Raw genomic sequence first — 18,310 nt, 5'->3', positions numbered from 1 at the left:
CAAATAGCATTGTTGACAGAAAGGAAATGCTGATTTCACCAACATTCTCTTAAAAGAAGAACAAGGAAAGCTTTTCTAAACAGGAGTGGCGGGCCCTGGCTTGGTAGCTCCATTGGTTGGAGCATTGTCCCCATACACCACGGTTGGGGGTTTGGTCCCAGATCAGGGTACATACCAACGAATGCATAAATAAGTGGAACAAATCAGTGTTCCTCTCTCTCTCTCTCTCTAAAAAAAAATTTTTTTTCAATAAAGTAAAATCCTACCTAATAATAGACAAATATGCAAATTGACCGTACCTTCGCTATGCCCACGATTGGCCAGGAGGCGCGGGGGGCGGGACTCGGGGTGGCCGATTGGGCCAGCAGCGGCGCGAGCTCAGCGTCTGTGCCATGGCTGTGCTGCGGCACAGAAGGGGCCTCTGGGGCAGCGAGCTCACGTCCCGCCATGGACCATCAAAAGCGTGGGAGCTGGGTGCCTGTCCACTCAGGCACCAGGCCTTTCAGAAGCCTTCGCCACACCGGAGGCTTCTGAAAGGCCTGGTGCACCAGCAGACAGGCACCCAGCTCCCCCGCGATCGAAAACGAAAGCGTGTAGGGGACCCTACACGTGCATGATTTAATCATGCACTGGGCCTCTAGTAAATAAATAATAAACAAACAAACTGGAGTGTCGGCACTAAGAAGTGTCCTCAGCACATGGCTTTAAAGGTGATCGGCAAGCTCATTTGGGCTCTGGACAGGAGATACAGTGGGTGGCTTTCTGCACTCGTAGAGTGGAAAGCCCAGCCTTGGTCAGCCTGTCCCAACAGCAGCCTCCATTCAGGGTCCAGCCCCACACCACCCCCCACAGTCATGGGTGGGTCACTCTGGTTGGGGATCGTCAGTGAAGGTGGCTCCTTCCCAGGAAGGAGGAGGAGGAAGAGCATCCCAGAGTCAGAGAAGCCTCGCCTGACTCCCACCATGGGGTCCTGTCCGCCTGGCCCCAAACAGGCTGTCCCAGGTCCCTGGCCCCAGGTCTACAGATTCTAAGTGTGTGGAGAACCATTTGAACATGTAGAAGTCAGTCCTTTCTCCTTACAGTTTGGAAATTACCACTCTTTTTTATTTGGGTGGTGCACTCTCTCTCATATGTGTTGTTCCTTTGACTTGTTTCCCTGGCAACAAAGGAGGAAGAGTGAGAAGACTGCTAAAAAGAAGGGACAGGCTGCTTGTTTTCTTTTCATGACCACCGGGGGCTGAGGGCAGTCACAACGCCTCCATTCTATAAATTACTCACACACAGGCTTCTAGTTCCTCCCAGTTTTGTTTAATAGAGTGGGAAGGGGCCGAACACAACTTAAGGAGTCTCCACTGGCACTGAGAGAGGCAAGGAACAGTTCTTCTTCAGGGGCAGGGCTATCTTCCTGGCCAACGGCGCAGCCACGACCAGTCTGTGAACCCCTGAACACCCCTCAGGCTGGCAGTACGGGCCACAAGGCAATGGCCAGCTCAGATGTGCTGGCCCCTTGGCTCCTGGGTCTGAGAAGAAGGGGGGTCCTCTGCCCCCTGGAGTGTGCCCGTGAGCACCTGCCGGATCCTCTGCATCCCTGGGAAGGGGTAGTGAGGGCCCCGTCAGCACTGATGGCTGGGTGGGTAGGGAGGGATAGCTCAGGCTGCTGGGTCCGCAGTGGGGCCAGAAGAAGGCAGGCAGGAAGGATACAGTTAGGAGGGGGGGCTGCGAGGGCAGACCGCTCACCCAGGCAAAGCCGGTGGGCCTTGTCCGAGAAGACCAGGCGGAACCACCCGGGCTCTTTACACTCGAAGGCCTTGCCGAAGGACAGCAGCACCTTGTTGTCCAAAAAGCGACGCCACAGCAGCCTCTCCTCCTCAAAGGTGGCCTCGGGCAGGTACTGGGAGGGCCGAGGGGCTCAGGATGTGGAGGAGACAACCCCGCTCCTCACCTGCTGGAGGGAGGCTTAAGTCCCCTCCCCCCCCCCCCCCCCCGCCCACCTGCACTACCTTCCTCAGGTCGGCCCAGACGAAGAAGCCTGCGCCCCGGCTCAGGAAGGGGACCCCCAGGGCCCGGAGCTCTCCGGAGACATAGGCGTGAGCAGCCTTGAGCCGGGCATGGTTCTCGGGCAGGTACACCTGGTTGATCCAGTCTGTTTGGGCGAAAGAGAAGCCAAGAGATAAATCCCCCATCGGCCCTCCACTCTGTCCCATGAGGCTAAAATGCTGAAAAGAAAAGGTCACCAGCAGCCAAGACCGGGTGAGTCCCTCCTCTACCTGGTTGATTAGGGGAGATGGGAATATTCAGTTTTGGGGGTAAAGCACCTTAAATCAGGTCACTTGGCCCTGACAATGCCAGGTCCCGCTGACAAGAGTCCTTCCAGATACAGACCCTATTCAAAGGCTGAACCCCACTGAGTGAGGCCTCCCAGTCACACCAGCTGAGGTTCAACTCCAGCACGGCCTCTGACAAGGTGTGGGCAAGTTCACCTCCCTGATCCTCATTTTTTTTTGGTATCCCATTCCATGAATTTTCACACACGTATAGATTTTAATAACCACCCCCACGGACAGGATACCGAGCAGTTCCCTCACCCCAAAGAACACCCCCGTGCTATCTTTATAGTCCCATCATCCCCTTCCCCACAAACACTGGTCTGTTCTCTGTCACTTCTCCAGGATGTCATAGCCGTGGAGTCACACAGTCATGTCATCTTTCGAGACTGGCTTCTTGCGCTCAGTCTACTGCCTTTGAGGTTAATCCGCACCGTCGTGGATTTCATGGCAGAGTAACGCCCTGCCGTGTGGACGGCCACTGTGTGCTTCTCCATTACTCTGCGGAAGGCATTTGGGTTGTTTCCAGTTTAGGAGACGATGAAGAGAGCAGCTATAAACATTCCCGTAGAGCTTTTTGCGTGACCATGAGGGTAAACACCTAGGCATGGGATTGCTGGGCCATTTGGAATATAACTTTAAAAGCAACTGCCGATTGTTTTTCCAAAGTGGCCGCACCATCTTACATTCACCCCAGCGCGGTAGGAGCATTCAGCTGTCTGTGTCCTCACCAACATTGATACTGTCACTATGTTTAAAATTTTAGCTATTATAGCAGGTATGCAGTATCTGGTCCTCGTCTATAAAATAATTTATTTTCCTCGTCTATAAAATAATGGGGAAAATACAGGAACACCTGCCTCCTAGGATGCTGGGAGAGACAACAGAGATGACGAATTGAGAACATCTACTTGGGCTCAATACATGGGGGAAAGTACAGGTCCCTTTACTACCTGAACTCGCTATCTGAGCCTGGGAACAGAACAGACCCATGTAGAGACAGAGAGAGACTTCCATTATAACATTTTTTCCATTCGTAGCATCTGCTCTTTTCTAAGTGCTCACAGCTAATAATAATGAGTTTACATTGGCCAAGTGCCTATTATATGCCAGCTACTATTCTAATTGAATGAAAAGTCACTTTAGCCCTACAAGATGGGTACCATTATGATCCCTGTTTTACAGATGAGGAAAGTGAGGCTCAAGGAGGTGAAGGACTGTGCCTCCAAGCCAGGAAGTGACTGAGTAGGGTATGAACCCAGCCTGGGGCCCCAGCTGGTACTCTCAAACACCCTAAACTCTTCTCATGCACGAAGCATCCATGATCCCTGGCCAGTCCCAGACCTACTACAACCCTCCCTCCCTTCTCAGGCGGCCAGGCCCAGGCAGTCACCGCGGTCCTGGAGCAGCTGTGCCACCTGGTGCTGGACCAAGCCGCTGAGGCCATGGTAGCGGCAGAGGGAAGCCACTGCAGTGGCCACGTCCCGATTTTCTGTGTACAGCGTGCCAAAGCGGAGCCCGGACATCCCGAAGTCCTGCAGGAGAAAGACACCCTAGGCGGTGGCCGGCCCTCCACAGAGAGAGCCGGTTCTACCCACCTCTCCGCCCTCCCACCTCCCTGACACCCCAAGGCCAGCCAGGGACCCACCTTGCTGGTGGCCCACATCACATGGGTCCTCTGAGGGTCAGGCAGCCTGCAGAGAGCACAGTGTGGGGTTGGAGGCAACACAGACCCGCGGGAGCTCACACGTGTGGTTGAACACAGAAGGAGATGGATGGATGAATCTGGTTCTGGGTCAAGCCCTGGTTTCGTCTCTTGAATCACCAACTCCTACACATCCTTTAGAGTGGGGGTCAGCAAACTACAGCCTGCAGGCCACATCTGGCCTGCTGCCTGTTTTCACAAATAGTTTTATTGGGAAAGAGCCACACTCTTTCATGGATGTACCATCTACGCTGCTCTGGCACCGTAATGACAGAGCTGAATGAGTAACCACGTGGCCTGTAAAGCCTAAAATAGCCATTTGACCTAAAAGTGCTTGCCAACGCCTAATCTAGAGCAGAGCTCACTCGTCACTTCCTCAAACAGACCTCCTCTGACCACCTCCCAGTAGACCTGGACGATCCTCCCAGGACTCCCAGGCTTCTCCATTTTAGCACTTAATCAAATGACTAGCCGTGTATTTAGCCACTAAAATGGTTTTTTGTTTTTTTCTAGAAATAAAAGTTCTATGTAGAAAGGGCCTATGTCTCTCTTGTTGGTTGCTGCATCCCCAGCACCTCGCTTTTCCTGCGTCTCACTTTTCTAATCCATGTATGAAGCCCATGCTCCATGCACCTGGCAGAGCTGTGGGAGAACTGGCTGAGAGAAGGGACGTAGCAAGGCCTGAATAGAGATCAGAAACTATTAGATTCTCTGAACGGCAGATTTACAGACTTTACAGGTGATCTGGCCCAAGTGTTTCCAAAAGTATTTTGGCCACAAATTCTGGGCTTAAACTAAATATAATGAAAAAGTCCAAATACCCAGAAGTGCATGGCATATGCAAGAGGGTCCAGAGTATTTGCTGAATGAATGAACGTAGGAATGGATCTGGAACTACTTTGTGCATGAAGGAAACAGCAAAGGACAATTTCCCACCCACCCGGCCCTCCCTTAGGACTCCTAAGCCACCCCCTTGGGGCTCTCAGAAACCCCACAGAACAATTTGAAAACCACCAATCTGGCCCAGTCCTCCCCTGATCTCATTAGGGGCTCTGGGGGACATGGGGAGTGCAGAGTCAGCTCTGATGTGGCAGCCTCACCTTTCCAGGCTCAGGACACTGCGGTAACCAAGCGACTTCTCAAACACAGACAGCATGTAGACCTCATCCACCACCACGTGCAGCTCATGCCTGGGGCCGGAGGTTGGGGGGGGGGGGGCGGATGGGCAAAGGAGAAAGAGCTTGGTTTATGGATTCAATGCATCCCCCAGGGCAGGGTGGCAGTGACCCAGAAATCCAGAGGGACGGGATCTAGCCCAGGGTTCCCAAACTTGTTTCATCCAGGAACAACCTGCTGTTGACTATATTTTTCAAACACACAGGAAGCCACATACACAAGCAGATGACATGGGGCTTTTGACGCGCTGTGGGGCAGAGGCGGAGCCCTCGGGCACCCCCACGGAGGAAGGGCACAGTTAAGTGCAAGACAGTTAAATACAAACAGACCTAGATTCAGACTGGCTCCCCCCTGACCCCCGCCCCCCATAGACTCAGTAAACTGAGGGTAATAACAGTATCTGTACCTAACAGGGTTATTGGGAGGATTAGGTGAGATAGAGTACAGGAAGTGCTTAGCCGGGTGTCTGGCCCCAAGACTATGTAGTAAATGATAGTTGTTACAAAGTGGGAGAGAAAGAACTAGCATCCCACTAACCGCTACCTCCCACCCCACTGCCAGGAAAGCCAAAGCACGTGGGAGCCACAGTGGAGAAAAGAGGGTAAAGGACTGCCCCAAAGCCTTCGCCAGAGCCCTCATCTGCCAGGTGCTCTGTAGGGTGAGTGTGGGGCGCCTCACCTCTTGGCAAACTCCAGGTACTCCCGCAGCTCTCCTGGGGAGTAGATGTCCCCCAGAGGGTTCTGGGGGTTGATGAGGATGAGGCCTTTGACCTTCACACCCTGAAACCACCACAGGGCAGGACACCATCAGCTCCTCCCGAAGGCCAGAGCCTCACGAATCCCGGGGTGGGGCTGGTGGCTGGGCAGGCCCCCAGGGAAATGTGATGGGACCGTGTTCACCACCCAACAGGAAGCGAAGGAGGGCAGAGAACTACATCTGCAGCATCGTGTCAGCTATGAAAGAAAACAAATGCAGAGAACACAGCCTGGAGGGAAATATGCCCAGATGGCCAGCAGGGGTTGCCTTTGTTGGTAGAATTATGGGAGGGGGTTGCACTTTTAAAATTCCCTCAGTGGGCATGTACAGCTTTGATTACTACAGTAAAAAAGGATAAGTTGGCAGACTGTTGAAAGTGGACTGAAAAGGAACCGCTGGAGGATCCCTGCTGTATGCCTCTCTCCTGGGGGCCTCAGATCCCCCCCAGAGGGAGGACCACCTCCTCAAATGGCCAGGGAGGCTGCTGAGCTTCAGACTGACCTGCTGCATCGGAATCAGGTGACGTGGGGTAATATTTTTAATCACGTTCCCTGGTTGATGATTTGTACACTGAGGCCTCAGAGTCTTCCTCTAGGGCGGGGGTGGGGAACCTTTTTTCTGCCAAGGGCCATTTGGATATTTATAACATAACTCACAGGCCACACAGAATTATCAACTTAAAAATTAGCCTGCCATATTTGGTCAAGCATTTAATTAACTCACCCCTAATGCCTTGGCAGGGCCAGACCAAATGATTTCACGGGCCTTATGCGGCCCTCGGACCTGCCGTTCCTCACCCCTGCTCTAGGGGGAAGACTCTCCATGGGCAGGCTCCTGATTGGCCCCCGGAATGGTTCCATGCCTACCCCCATCTCATCACGGAGTGCCACCCCTACTCGGAGTAGACCGGCCACAGGAAGAGGGGTCTGTGCCTGGCTCGGACCCACCCACTCCAAGCCTTGGTTTGGTTTGAGCCCAGACCTCAGCATTAGCTCCTTGCAGGGCCACCTCCAGCTTCTCCACTGTGAGCTGGAAGGGGCGTGTGTCCAGCCCAGTGACCTGGAAAAAGATCCACAGCCAAATTCAGTGACCCCCTCCTCAAACCCATGAACTCTGGGGGCTCTCCTGCCCGTCATCTCCAGCCTCCTTAGAATAGTCTCGAAAAATACAGGTGGGGTCACTCCCCTCTCACTGCCACCCGCCCCCAACCCAGCACCACATCAGGGACATCCTCATCACTACTAGGTTTCAGGAAGAGGCCCAAAGGTCCTCAGATTGGGGTCCAAGGACTTCCATGTCGAGGTCTGCTCTGCCCCATCCTCCCCCCGCCATCTTGGTGTGGTCCCCTGGGATTGCCCTTGGCTTCTACTAGTACATCAACCCCAGGGATCTCAGCGCTGGGAGAAGGGGAGGCCCCGGGGAACCCAGGCACTGGCCATGGGCAACAGAAGCCTCTACTCCCCTTTCAGCCATTGCCCCCGAGCCCTCAGCATGGACATTCTCCCATGTCCACCCTCAAATTCAGATGCAGGAAAGTCTTGGCCTGCAGGAACCCCTACCTGGGGTTCCAGGAACTCTTACCTCGCTGTCCAGGTAGACATAGACCAGTCGGACGTTGCCATAGAGATAGACGTGCTGTGTGATGGCTCCATAGTAAGGGGCAGGGATCAGGAAAGCCTCTGGGGGCAGGAGTGGGCCAGGGCTTGTCACCCGCTGGCTGGAGCTCATGGACCCCCTGTCCATTCACCCCAGCCTCTCTAAGCCTTCAATGATCTTGGAGAACATTTGCGGCAAGCTCCCTCCCTCAACTCCCAAAACTCTTTCTAGAGCTGGGCTCCACTGAGATCAGTTCCTTATCTAAAAATCAGGAGCTAATATTAATTGAGCACTTATTATGTGCTGGGAACTGAGCTAAACATTTATTTGCATTGTATCTCATCAGATCCTCATAGTCACCCTGTGAAGTAAGTACTATTGTCCCCCTTTTTGTTCCAATGAGGAAACTAAAGCTTAGAGGATCCCACTGAGGCACTCAGTATGGGGGAGTTCACTCTAAGGAGACTTGGACCCATCAGTCGAAGCTACAGGGTGATGATCTGGGCTCAGCAAGTGGAAAAACTTGACGGCATATAGAACTGCCCAGAGATATCATATGCTGCTTCAGGAGGACGGGGTTCTCCACCCGTGGGGGCATTCACACAAAGGCTGAGAGCATTTGGAGAGGGATGTCATGCAGAGACTCCAGCTGGGGGGGGGGGGGTGTTGATGAGATGACCGTAAGCTCTACTCTAACGGAGAGCTAACGGCATTCCTCCACTTCTGAAGAGGAAACAGAGGTCAAGCTACTCTCCCTTTCCAACCTTCCGCTAGCACAGTCCACTCGACTCACTGCTAAAAAGGGCAGCCTTTGTCCTACGTGATCCTCTCCCCAGCCACAGGGATTGGACCAGAGCTAGACAAATGACCCAAGGTAGCCAATCCACTGGCTGGCCGGAAACCCACCACATCTTCTCCCTCAAGACTTTGCTCTGAGAAGCACAGACACTTGTGAGGACGTGAACTTGAATGGGAAGGCCACGTGGAGTGGCAGCTGGACCAGCACCACTGGGCCATATAAGACCCAGGAAGGTCCAGAGAAAGGCCTGCATTAAAAGGGGCGGGGGAGACTGCATATCCCAGTGAGAGAGAGTGTTCCACTGACCCCATTCGTGATTGTCCTAGAATGGGCAGGAAATGTTAGTAATGTTATCATTACTGATTATGATAGCATGGGTGGGCCTCAGTTCCTGGCAACCAGTAACTCCTGACCATGACTACGGTCCCTGTGTTCTCAGTACGACTATGTAGCTCATGTCAAGCGACTTATTTCAGGCCCCTGTAGGCTAGCAGTCTATTATGGCCCAAAGCATTCTGATGCAGCCCTCGAGGACAGGCAGCTGGGACACCGCAGGCACAGAGCAGCTCCCAGTGCTAAGCGGGCCATAGTCCACTTACCCCCGACCTCACACAGCACCGTGGCCAGAGCAGAGAAAAGAGAGGCACAGCCGTTCAGGACAACCACCTGGGGGTGACACATCCATGGGACAAAAGTGAGTCTGTTTTAGGAGGGACCCAGGACCTGCGGCCTCTGTCCCTGCATGGCGCAGAGGGAGAGCCAGGTTGCAATGGGTGCCTTTCAGGACTCTGTCACAGCAAGGCCACAGGGGTATCTGCAGGCCTCTCCTGACTAATGGCCAGTTCATTCCTGTGGCTTATTTGTGGGGACGCTGCCCTAAGTCAACTGAGCAAGGAAGAGGGAGCTGCCCATTCGGAGTCTTGTTCAAAGGAGTGGAGGCAAAGAGGGGCCACAGTGTTAGGGGCAGAAATAGAATAGGGGGGACTAGATATAATTATAAGAAATATTAATCCTGCTCTGATAACCGTGATTGTTCTGTTCTGACCAGAGAGAGCACATTCTAACCTGGCTGAGAGCTGTACGCACCAGGACATGGGAGCTAACCCAGGAAGGCAGTCATCCATTCTCCTTTTCTGATAACTGCCTATCATCATTCAAAGATTAACAACCTTGTTGCTGGAACAATCAGGCGCCAGAGGTGCCCACCGTTTGCGACCACCCCAGCCCTCATTGTCTGTACCTGAAACCATTATATCTTGCCTACTTCTTCATGCCTAGTAATTCCTACTCTCCCATCTTTGTCCTTCCACCCAATATAAGCAGCTGGTTGATGGGGAGGTGTAGAGCAGATTTTTGTGGGTGACCTACTGCTGTCCCATACGGTCGACATTATTGGAATAAACACTCATATATGATTCTACCCGGTCTTTGCTTAATTGGCTCAAGTAGAGACAGGCAGCCTGAACCCACTGGTTGTCAGTTTCAACAGGACAAAGTGGGGCAGAAAGCATACCCAAACTCTAAGGGAGGGGCGAAGAGAGGAGGTGTTCTTAATTCCTCTTGGAAATAAATCAAAACAAAGTGAAAGGCAGATCCTTACCCCGCCCCCCCCCCCCCGCTCCCCCTCCCCCGCCCCTTATCCCTGGCCAGCCAAAAGCTGCAGAGGGACAGAAGAGCAGGAAAGAGCGGAGGAGGAGGGCACTCACATTCTCTGGCTTAAGGGGTGCAGGGCTCCTGCAGTAGAAAGACAGGAACCTGGCCACTTCCTCCCGGAGGCTGCAGGTAAGACAGACAGAGGGGCAGTGCTTGTCAGAGGGTCTTCAACCCACAGTCCATCCCAAAGCTCCTCTGGTGAATCTTCAGGCAACGGCCATTACCCAGCAATGTTACCCACAAGAGAAAAGTGATCAGTAAATGTCTCCACCCACCTCTCCCCTTCCACCCCAACACTACCCGCAGGCATGGAAACTTTCATTCTCAGTAGTTCTAGGACAGCCAGCCCCACCAAATCAGCAGACCTCAGGGACATCATAAGCAATACTCTCTGTAGATCTAGGTGGTAATAATAATAATAATAATAATAATAATAATATTGTTATAACAATGACTATTATCATAGTTATTATTGGTAATATTTATTGAGCATTTACCTTATGCAGGTGTTATTTGGAGAATTTTATTCATTAAGTTTTGCAACAACCTTATGATGTAACTATTACTATTATTATTATTCTCATTTTATAGACAAATAAACTGAGACTTGAAAAAATTAGGTCACTTGGCAGAGTCCACACTCAAGGCCAGTGGTCTGGGCCCACCATCCTCATTACTGTAGGAACATGTGCTTTGGAGTCACTCTTGGAATCAAGTCCTGCTAAGTCACTATGCCCAGGACAGCATCTGGCCCCTAGTAAGGGCTCAATAAGTACAAACTCTTACGAGTATTATTTACCATCTCCCACCCTACCAGTAGGAGAAATCCCCAGCCTGCTCCCCTTCAACTGATTCTGGCTCCTCTAAAGCTACTGAGAAAGTGGGGTTAAGGACCCTTCATATGAAGGCCCTCCCCATGCCTCAGAGCCAGGTAACCAAGCTAGGGAGCTCCTGATCTGGGGTGGGACTGGCAGGAGGCACCAGGCCCCTGCAAATGCTCTAGGAGACCCCCCGATCACCCGCCAGGTCTCCAGGACTAGGTAGCCCTCAGCCTAAGGCAGGCTTTCTCCACCTGCCACTCTTGACATTTGGGGCCAGATAATTCTTTGTTCTGGGGGCTATCCTGGGCATTGTAGGAGGCTTAGCAACAACCCTTGCCTCTACCCAATAAATGCCAGTAGCACTCACTTCCCAGTTATGACAACCACAGATGTCTGCAGACATTGCCGTATGTCCCCTGGGGAGCAAAACTGCCCTGGGGTTGAGAGCCACTGGCCTCTGCAACTACTTACAACAGATGTCCCCTCCAGTCAGGGTACTGCAACAGAGACGGCTTCACCTGCAGCATGTCACTCTGACTCAGCTGGGGACAGAGAGGGAAGAGCAGGGCTAAGGGTCACACATGCTCACAGTAAGGGCCGGTGGGTACTACCACTAGCATCACACAGCACCAGGGCCTCCAAAGCCAAGGGCGTGGTCTCCTCATCAAAGAAACGGTGAGAGGGGCTCACGGGGCCAGCATTCTCATGCCCGATTTGCTAGTGAGGAAACAGAGGCTAAACAAGTCAGGTGACTCAGCCAAGTCACAGAGCTACCAAGTGTCAGAGCTGAGAATCTTAGAATGTTTGACTTCCAGTCGAGTGCTCTTTATTCAACACTGACACCTACAAAAACCCAGAGGGGGCATTTGCAGAGGCCGTGATGGGAGTCCGGGGGTGAAAGAAGAAGTTGTTGGAATTGGCTCTCGACTCCAACTTCTGGAGGGAGTCAGGCCACTGTCGTCCTGCAGGCTCAGTTCAACCTCACACTTTGGAAAATGTGGCCATTTCTAGACCATCCTGACCCTGACCAGGTGCTGGGTTAGTGACTCCCAGGGCATCACACACACACACACACACACACACACACACACACACACACACAATGCCAAGGAAAGGCCGGGTCCTTGGGCAGTGGGACCACTCATATATGACTCGAGCCTTTCCCTTTCTCCTTCATCCCTTAAGAGCTGCACTGCCCAATACGGAAGTTGCTAGACACATGTGGCTATTGAGCACTTGGAATGTGGCTAGTCGAATTGAGAAAAAAATGGATATTGAAGACTTGATCTGAAAAAAGTACATAAACTGCCTCATTGGTTATATATTGAAATGGTCATATGTTAAATATATAAGGATAAATAAAGTATATTATTAAAATGAATTTTACCAGTTTCTTTTCCCTTACTTAGTAGAAAGTTTAAAATTATATATGTGGCTCAAATTTTATTTCTTTGGATGGTGCCGAGCAACCTTGGAGTGTCCCGACACTGGCTTTAGGTAGAACATGCCTTTCAAGCCCACTGCCTACACTGCACCCCTCTCCCCTTGGGACGTGAATTTGTCATCTTTGGACACATGTCCCTTTGAGGTAAGCATCACTCTCTCTACAATCCCAAAATCTGACTGCTAGGCCTTGGGAGACATTTAACAGGCGTTTCCAGTGGTTTGCTAGAGATGGCTGGCACCAGCTCAAGCTGTGTTAATAGACAGCCATTTCAAGAATTAAATTATACAAATTATATAAGTGAATTACATTAAAAACAGAGGTAGTAAATACTCAAACAATATTGTTCTTGATTATGTTACTACATTTTACTATCCTCTGTGCTCTTGAGGTTATTTCTATCTGTGTGTCTAGAAGAGAAAATACTATACAGGGTGGGACAAAAGAAGATTTACAGTTGTTCATATGGAAAATAATACAAAAATTAATAATACAAGAATAAACTTGTTTTGTGTACTCACAACTGTAAACCTACTTTTGTTCCCCCCTGTATATGTGTGCCATTGCACTTCTCTTCCCAATTTTGTGTGCAATAATGTCATATCAGTAGCTTGAAACCGGTCCTGGTGGGAGTATTGACACTATGGGAATTGGCAAAAGCTACAAATCAGGACCACCCCCACCCCCCAGAGCCAGCCGTTCATTACTAACAACCCCCCCACCACCACCCCACTGAGTGTTTTCCCTGCGAGCAGGGACCCAGCCAACAGGAGGATCTGTGTGAGGGGCAGAACATGGAGAGAAAAAGAAGCTGTATCAAAGTAGGCGAGAAGTGACTCGCCCAAGACCACATAGAAAGTTGTCCCTGAGGCAGATCTAGAATCTGGACTCCTGACTCCCGGGCCAAGGCCACTGAGGTAAGCAGCAGGCTCTTGTGGGAGAAGCATTCTAGGGAGACCAAGAGAATCCAGGCCTTCAGAGCTGGTGATGCCACCCAGATGTGCACCGGCACTCACCCGACTGGACAGAAGGTCAAAGCAGAGCTTGTTCTCACTGGTGCCCAAGTTAATGATGCCCTGGAGAGGAGAGGCACAGAGGCAGGGTGAACATGGCAGAGGGAGGCCAATGGAAGATCAAGGAAGCAGCACAGCGGAGCTCTCTGCAATCCCACCCTTCCACCCACCCCTGTTTGACTTGGTTCAATATACAGAACTGTTTACTGTCTGTCTCCCCGCTAGACTATAAACTCCATGAAGGCAGAAACTTTATTTTTGTTCACTGCTATACCCCCAACGTCTAGGACAGTGCCCAGCATCTGAAAGATGCTCAACAAATAAAAATTTCTTAAAGGTTCTTATTTATGACAGCTCTGAAGGTATTACTGGGAATAACTTGCAACAACCAGGACAAATAACATTCATAATAATAGCAGCTACCATTTACTGAATGCTTCATGTGGAAACACTGTGCTGATAACTTTGCACAGTGATCTCATTTCATTGGGACTGTTCCATAGAACAGGTTCATTATCTCATTTTAGAGATGAACTGAAGCTCAAAGAAGTTAAGTAATTAGCTCAAGAATACACACCCCATAGTAAAACAGTTGTGGCCCAAACCCTAGTTCTGCCCCAGCTCTCAAGGCGAACAGTTGACGGTCTGTGGGTCAGAATCCACATTAGATCATTCCATGGTTCTCAAATTCCTCCCTCACAAATCAAGTTCCCTTCATTATAACTGGGTCATTTTCTTCATATGTATATATATATATATATGAAGATTGGTTTATTGATTGATTTCAGAGAGCAAGAGAGAGATAAAAATATCAATAAGAGAGAATCATTGATCGGCTGCCTCCTGCACACCCCACACTGGGGATCTAGCCCGCAACCTGGGCATATGGCCCGACTAGGAATCGAACTGTGACCTTCTGGTTCATAGGTTGACGCTCAACCACTGAGCCATGCCGGCTGGGCCTAACTGGGCCATTTTCTAACCCAGGTAATAAACTGGGGCCTTTCTACACCCTTCTTCAGGGTACCAGTGAAATATATTGTTTGTTCTCCCCAATTCTTGCAGAATTTTAAATAAAACACATCTCCCCAATCTATTGGGGGGTTTTGTAGGTGTAAATGGTACTGCAGTTATGCTTTACCTAATCCTCATCTTTTAGAGAAATGTACTGTAAATTTTACAGATAAAATGAGATACTGCTGGTATTTGATTAAAAATAATCTGAGGGTGGGATAGGTGAGTGTATAGATGAAACAAAATTGGCGATACATTGATAATAGTTGCAGTTGTGTGATGGATATCTGGGAGGTCGTTATGCTATTCTCTCTACGTGTTCTATGTTACATCAGAAGCCCTCCTGGAGGTCAGAGGACCCTAAGTCTAACCTGGCAAGGGCAAGCTGGATGCTGCCCTGTGAGTCAAGATAGGGTATCCCCACCCTGCAGTCCAGTGGGAAGGGGGTTCACTCACATTGGGGTTCTTGTCCTCATCATACTCATCCATGTGGTAGGTCCTGTAGCCCTCCTCAGCCGAGTCCCAGAACCACTTACTGATTCTTCCTCTGGAGGACAGGTGGGAGCTATCAGAGGAGAACGTGGGGGTGGGATCGCCCACTCCATAGTGCTCTGGCAGCTTCTGGTCTGGTTTTCTGGAGCATTCTCTTTCCAAACCATCCCCATAGTTAGTGTCCAGGCCCAGACAGGTGGTAGGTGCCCTGGACTCCTTCTTAGGGAGGGTAAACATCTGCAAAGAGACAAAAGCACTCGATGCCTGATCAAGGACTTGCCACGGGAACAAGCATCACAATGAACTGGGAATCACGGGGCCTCCTCCTTTCTTTCCCTGCCTCTCCTTTAATTTGATATACTAACCGCATCCTGTGTCCCTGACTTGTTGCAACCATGTGTACAATTACTTCGAGTAAATTCTGCAAAGTGTATATTCCGTGCCAGGGGTCTGCACATGCTACTTTTATACAACTTTACTATATAGCTGCTTGAATTTGTTTTACTTTTGTGCGTTTTTCATTTTTCCATTTTTGCTGATCTCAATTTCAAAAAGCCAGGTTACAGTATTCTGATGGAAAGCAGAAAGCGCCTGGAGTCCAGGGGCGAGGCTTGGGGGTAGGATGTCTCTGATGTCAACAGGGGTAAAGGGTGGGATGGGAGTTTGCTGGGCTGAAGCGGACCTTGGGCGGGGACTGAGGGGCTGCTGGTGGGACCTTCGCAAGTGCAGGCACCTGGCCGGGCTCCAGGGTCCCCCTTCCCTCTCAATGGTGGGGGCCTGGGTTGGGTGGTCTCACCCTGCGAGCGGACGCCAGCTCCTCCCCTTTCCAAGGCAGTTTCCCCATCTGCACAGTGGGTATAACCGCATCTACTTCATGTGATAGCCATGAGGACATGCGTACAGGAGTTAATGTAGATAGAGCGCTTAAATCCTGGCCCACAGTCAAACTTCATCCAATATCACTCTTCGCTGATTTTCCCAGTCCTAACAGGCAAGCCCCGCATACCAAGTAACGGGGGACACACCAAATGATGAGGGTCCAGCCAGGCAGCAGCTCAGGGACTCTGGGGCTCCAGCTAAATTGTGCTCCACGAAGTCTCCTCTAGGCTCCTCCCCCTTTGGCTGCGCTCCCCAGCGTTCCCCCCCTCCCCCCAGCCCCCCAGCCCCCAGCCCAGGCCTGCGGACGGGCGAGGCCCGGGAGGGAGGCCGGGAGGAAGGCGGACACCCGCGCTGCGCGGAGCCGAGGGCGGGCTCGGGCGTCCAGGCGGTGGCGAGTCCGCAGCGCACCCCACCCCGCGCCAACCGGGCCTCGGACCCGCAATGGGACGGACGGAAAGGCGCCAGCGCCTCTGCCGAGGGCCGCTCCGGGGTCCGGGAGGAGGAAGTGCGGCCGTGCACAGACTTCCGGACAGAAGGACCGACTTTCGCCGAGTCCGGGAGCCAGTCGCCAAGGGAGGGCTACCTGTCTGCCCGGCAGGATCCCACGGACCTGGCCGAGCTGGAGGAGCGACGGGCGCTCGGTGGACGCGGGTCAGCGTCGCTCCCTTCGCCCGGACAGCCCGGGGCCCCTGGGCTTCCGCAGGAACGTCCCCACCGGCCGGGGCTCGGGGCGGGGAGAGCACAGATCGCCCCTCGCGACCGACCGATAGGGGGCGCACGCGCGGTCGCGCCGCAGGGGCTGGGGCTCCCTGACCCTCTGGGATCCTGCGGGCGCCCAGGGAGCAGGCAAAGAAGGGGCCCAGGGCCGGGCTCCAGACCTTGGCGAGGAAGGGGCAGGCCACCGCCACCCCCTGACTCTGGTCTCCTCCCGCTGGCTCTTTGGGGCGCCTCCCTTTGCCTCCTGGTTTAGCTCCCCAAAGTCGAGGCAACTGAAGCCTGCATGCAGCCAGGGAGAAGCCTTTCCGGACTAAGGCGAGGGCATCCTTAAAACATCCTTCCCTAGGAGAGTTCACACTGGAGTTTGCAGTTGCTCCCTTTGGATCTATGCAACATTTGTTGAAGTCTGCCGCCGACCCTACATGTTCTGGGGTTTGGCGGTGAGTTACACTCCCCAGGGCCCGGGCTTGCTCAGAGGCTCGAGTAGAAAAGTCTCCTTTCCCCGTGAAAGGACAGCAGCAGGTTCCCTCTACAAGCATGGCGGGAAGACCTGGCTGCCTTCTGACCGCTCCATTTGTCTTCACGTTGGCCTCGCCACTACCAGTAATTAGCATCATGACCTCAAGCAGCTCTCGTGGCTTTTTCAGTCCTCCGTGTTTTGTTCTGCAAAATAAGCCACTTCTCTCTGTACACGTCATAGCATTCTATTTACTCCAGCTCAGTGGTCTTATTGAATGGCTGTTTTGTGCCAGATCTCGGCCAGTGCTGCGATACAGTTATGAGCAAATCCAGCGGTGGACCTGTATGGTCAGTGGTTGGCAAACTGCGGCTCGCGAGCCACATGCGGCTCTTTGTCCCCTTGAGTTTTTAGCAAAGGTCAGCTTAGGAGTGCCCTAATTAAGTTAATAACAATGTACCTACCTATATAGTTTAAGTTTAAAAAATTTGGTTCTCAAATTTCATTCGTTGTACTGTTGATATTTGGCTCTGTTGACTAATGAGTTTGCCGACCCCTGTGTATGGTTGATTGGGAAGGCAGACACACACATGGGATAACTGTTAAGAAATGGACTGCTGAGTGCCCTGGAAGCATACAGCAGAGAGATTTAATCCATACCCCCACAAACACACACCCCATAAACACAGTGGGGTGTTAGAGCAGAACAAACATTTTGATAGGGCCTTGAAGGTTAGAGTCAGTGTAGAACATGCATGAACAGTACAAATCTAATACCTCTGGAACTTACAGGTGTGGAAGAAAGGCCAGAGATACAAACAGGGGTTAAGACATGATTGTTAAATAAACCATGGTAAGGACTGTGGAATTCTCACTGAAGGCATCAGGAAAAATACATTACACATGACAGAGACTAAAGTCAATTCTGTAAGACTGAGAATAAAAATAAGAATGTCCTCTCTCACCACTTTTCAACATTGTACTGGGGGTTCTAGCAGTGGTCGGCAAACCACGGCTCGCGAGCCACATGCAGCTCTTTGGCCCCTTGAGTGTGGCTCTTCCACAAAATACCACGTACAGTGCGATTGAAACTTCGTGTCCCATGCGCAGACGTCGGTTTTCGGCCTGGGCGAGTCTATTTTGAAGAAGTGGTTCTAACACTGAGCCACACTGAAGGGGTTAAAGAGCCACATGTGGCTCACGAGCCACGGTTTGCCGACCACTGTTCTAGGCAATGCAATTAGAACGGAGAAATAAATACCAAAAAGGACAAAGGAAAATTATCTTTATTAGCAACATGATACATTTGTGTACAAATTGCGTACATTGAAAATTCAAAGAAATCCCCCTTCCAAAAAACAAACAAACAAACAAACAAAAACAATGAGAGCTAATAAGTGAATTTAACAAGATCACAGTATTGTTGGGGGATGGTTCTTTCTGGGTCTCTCACATTATTGCTTG

The 18,310-nt window shown here is 51.5% G+C and overlaps 1 protein-coding gene across 1 annotated transcript; it reads right to left on the bottom strand.

Moving 5' to 3' along the window:
* Positions 1 to 1,306: 1,306 nt before the first annotated feature.
* ACCS (1-aminocyclopropane-1-carboxylate synthase homolog (inactive)) lies at positions 1,307 to 16,401 on the bottom strand. The gene is given in 16 exon segments (XM_079788802.1): positions 1,307 to 1,504; positions 1,506 to 1,588; positions 1,738 to 1,891; positions 2,001 to 2,143; positions 3,718 to 3,859; positions 3,973 to 4,018; positions 5,130 to 5,219; positions 5,884 to 5,984; positions 6,943 to 7,020; positions 7,543 to 7,640; positions 8,956 to 9,022; positions 10,063 to 10,132; positions 11,302 to 11,372; positions 13,291 to 13,350; positions 14,758 to 15,030; positions 16,283 to 16,401. Coding segments are annotated over 15 exon segments (1,527 nt in total). The 5' UTR covers positions 16,283 to 16,401; the 3' UTR covers positions 1,307 to 1,453.
* Positions 16,402 to 18,310: the final 1,909 nt, after the last annotated feature.

This window comes from Cnephaeus nilssonii (assembly GCF_951640355.1).
Source record: "Cnephaeus nilssonii genome assembly, chromosome: 13".
Classification (NCBI taxonomy): Eukaryota; Metazoa; Chordata; class Mammalia; order Chiroptera; family Vespertilionidae; genus Cnephaeus; species Cnephaeus nilssonii.
This window is presented reverse-complemented; position numbering and strand designations above follow the sequence as displayed.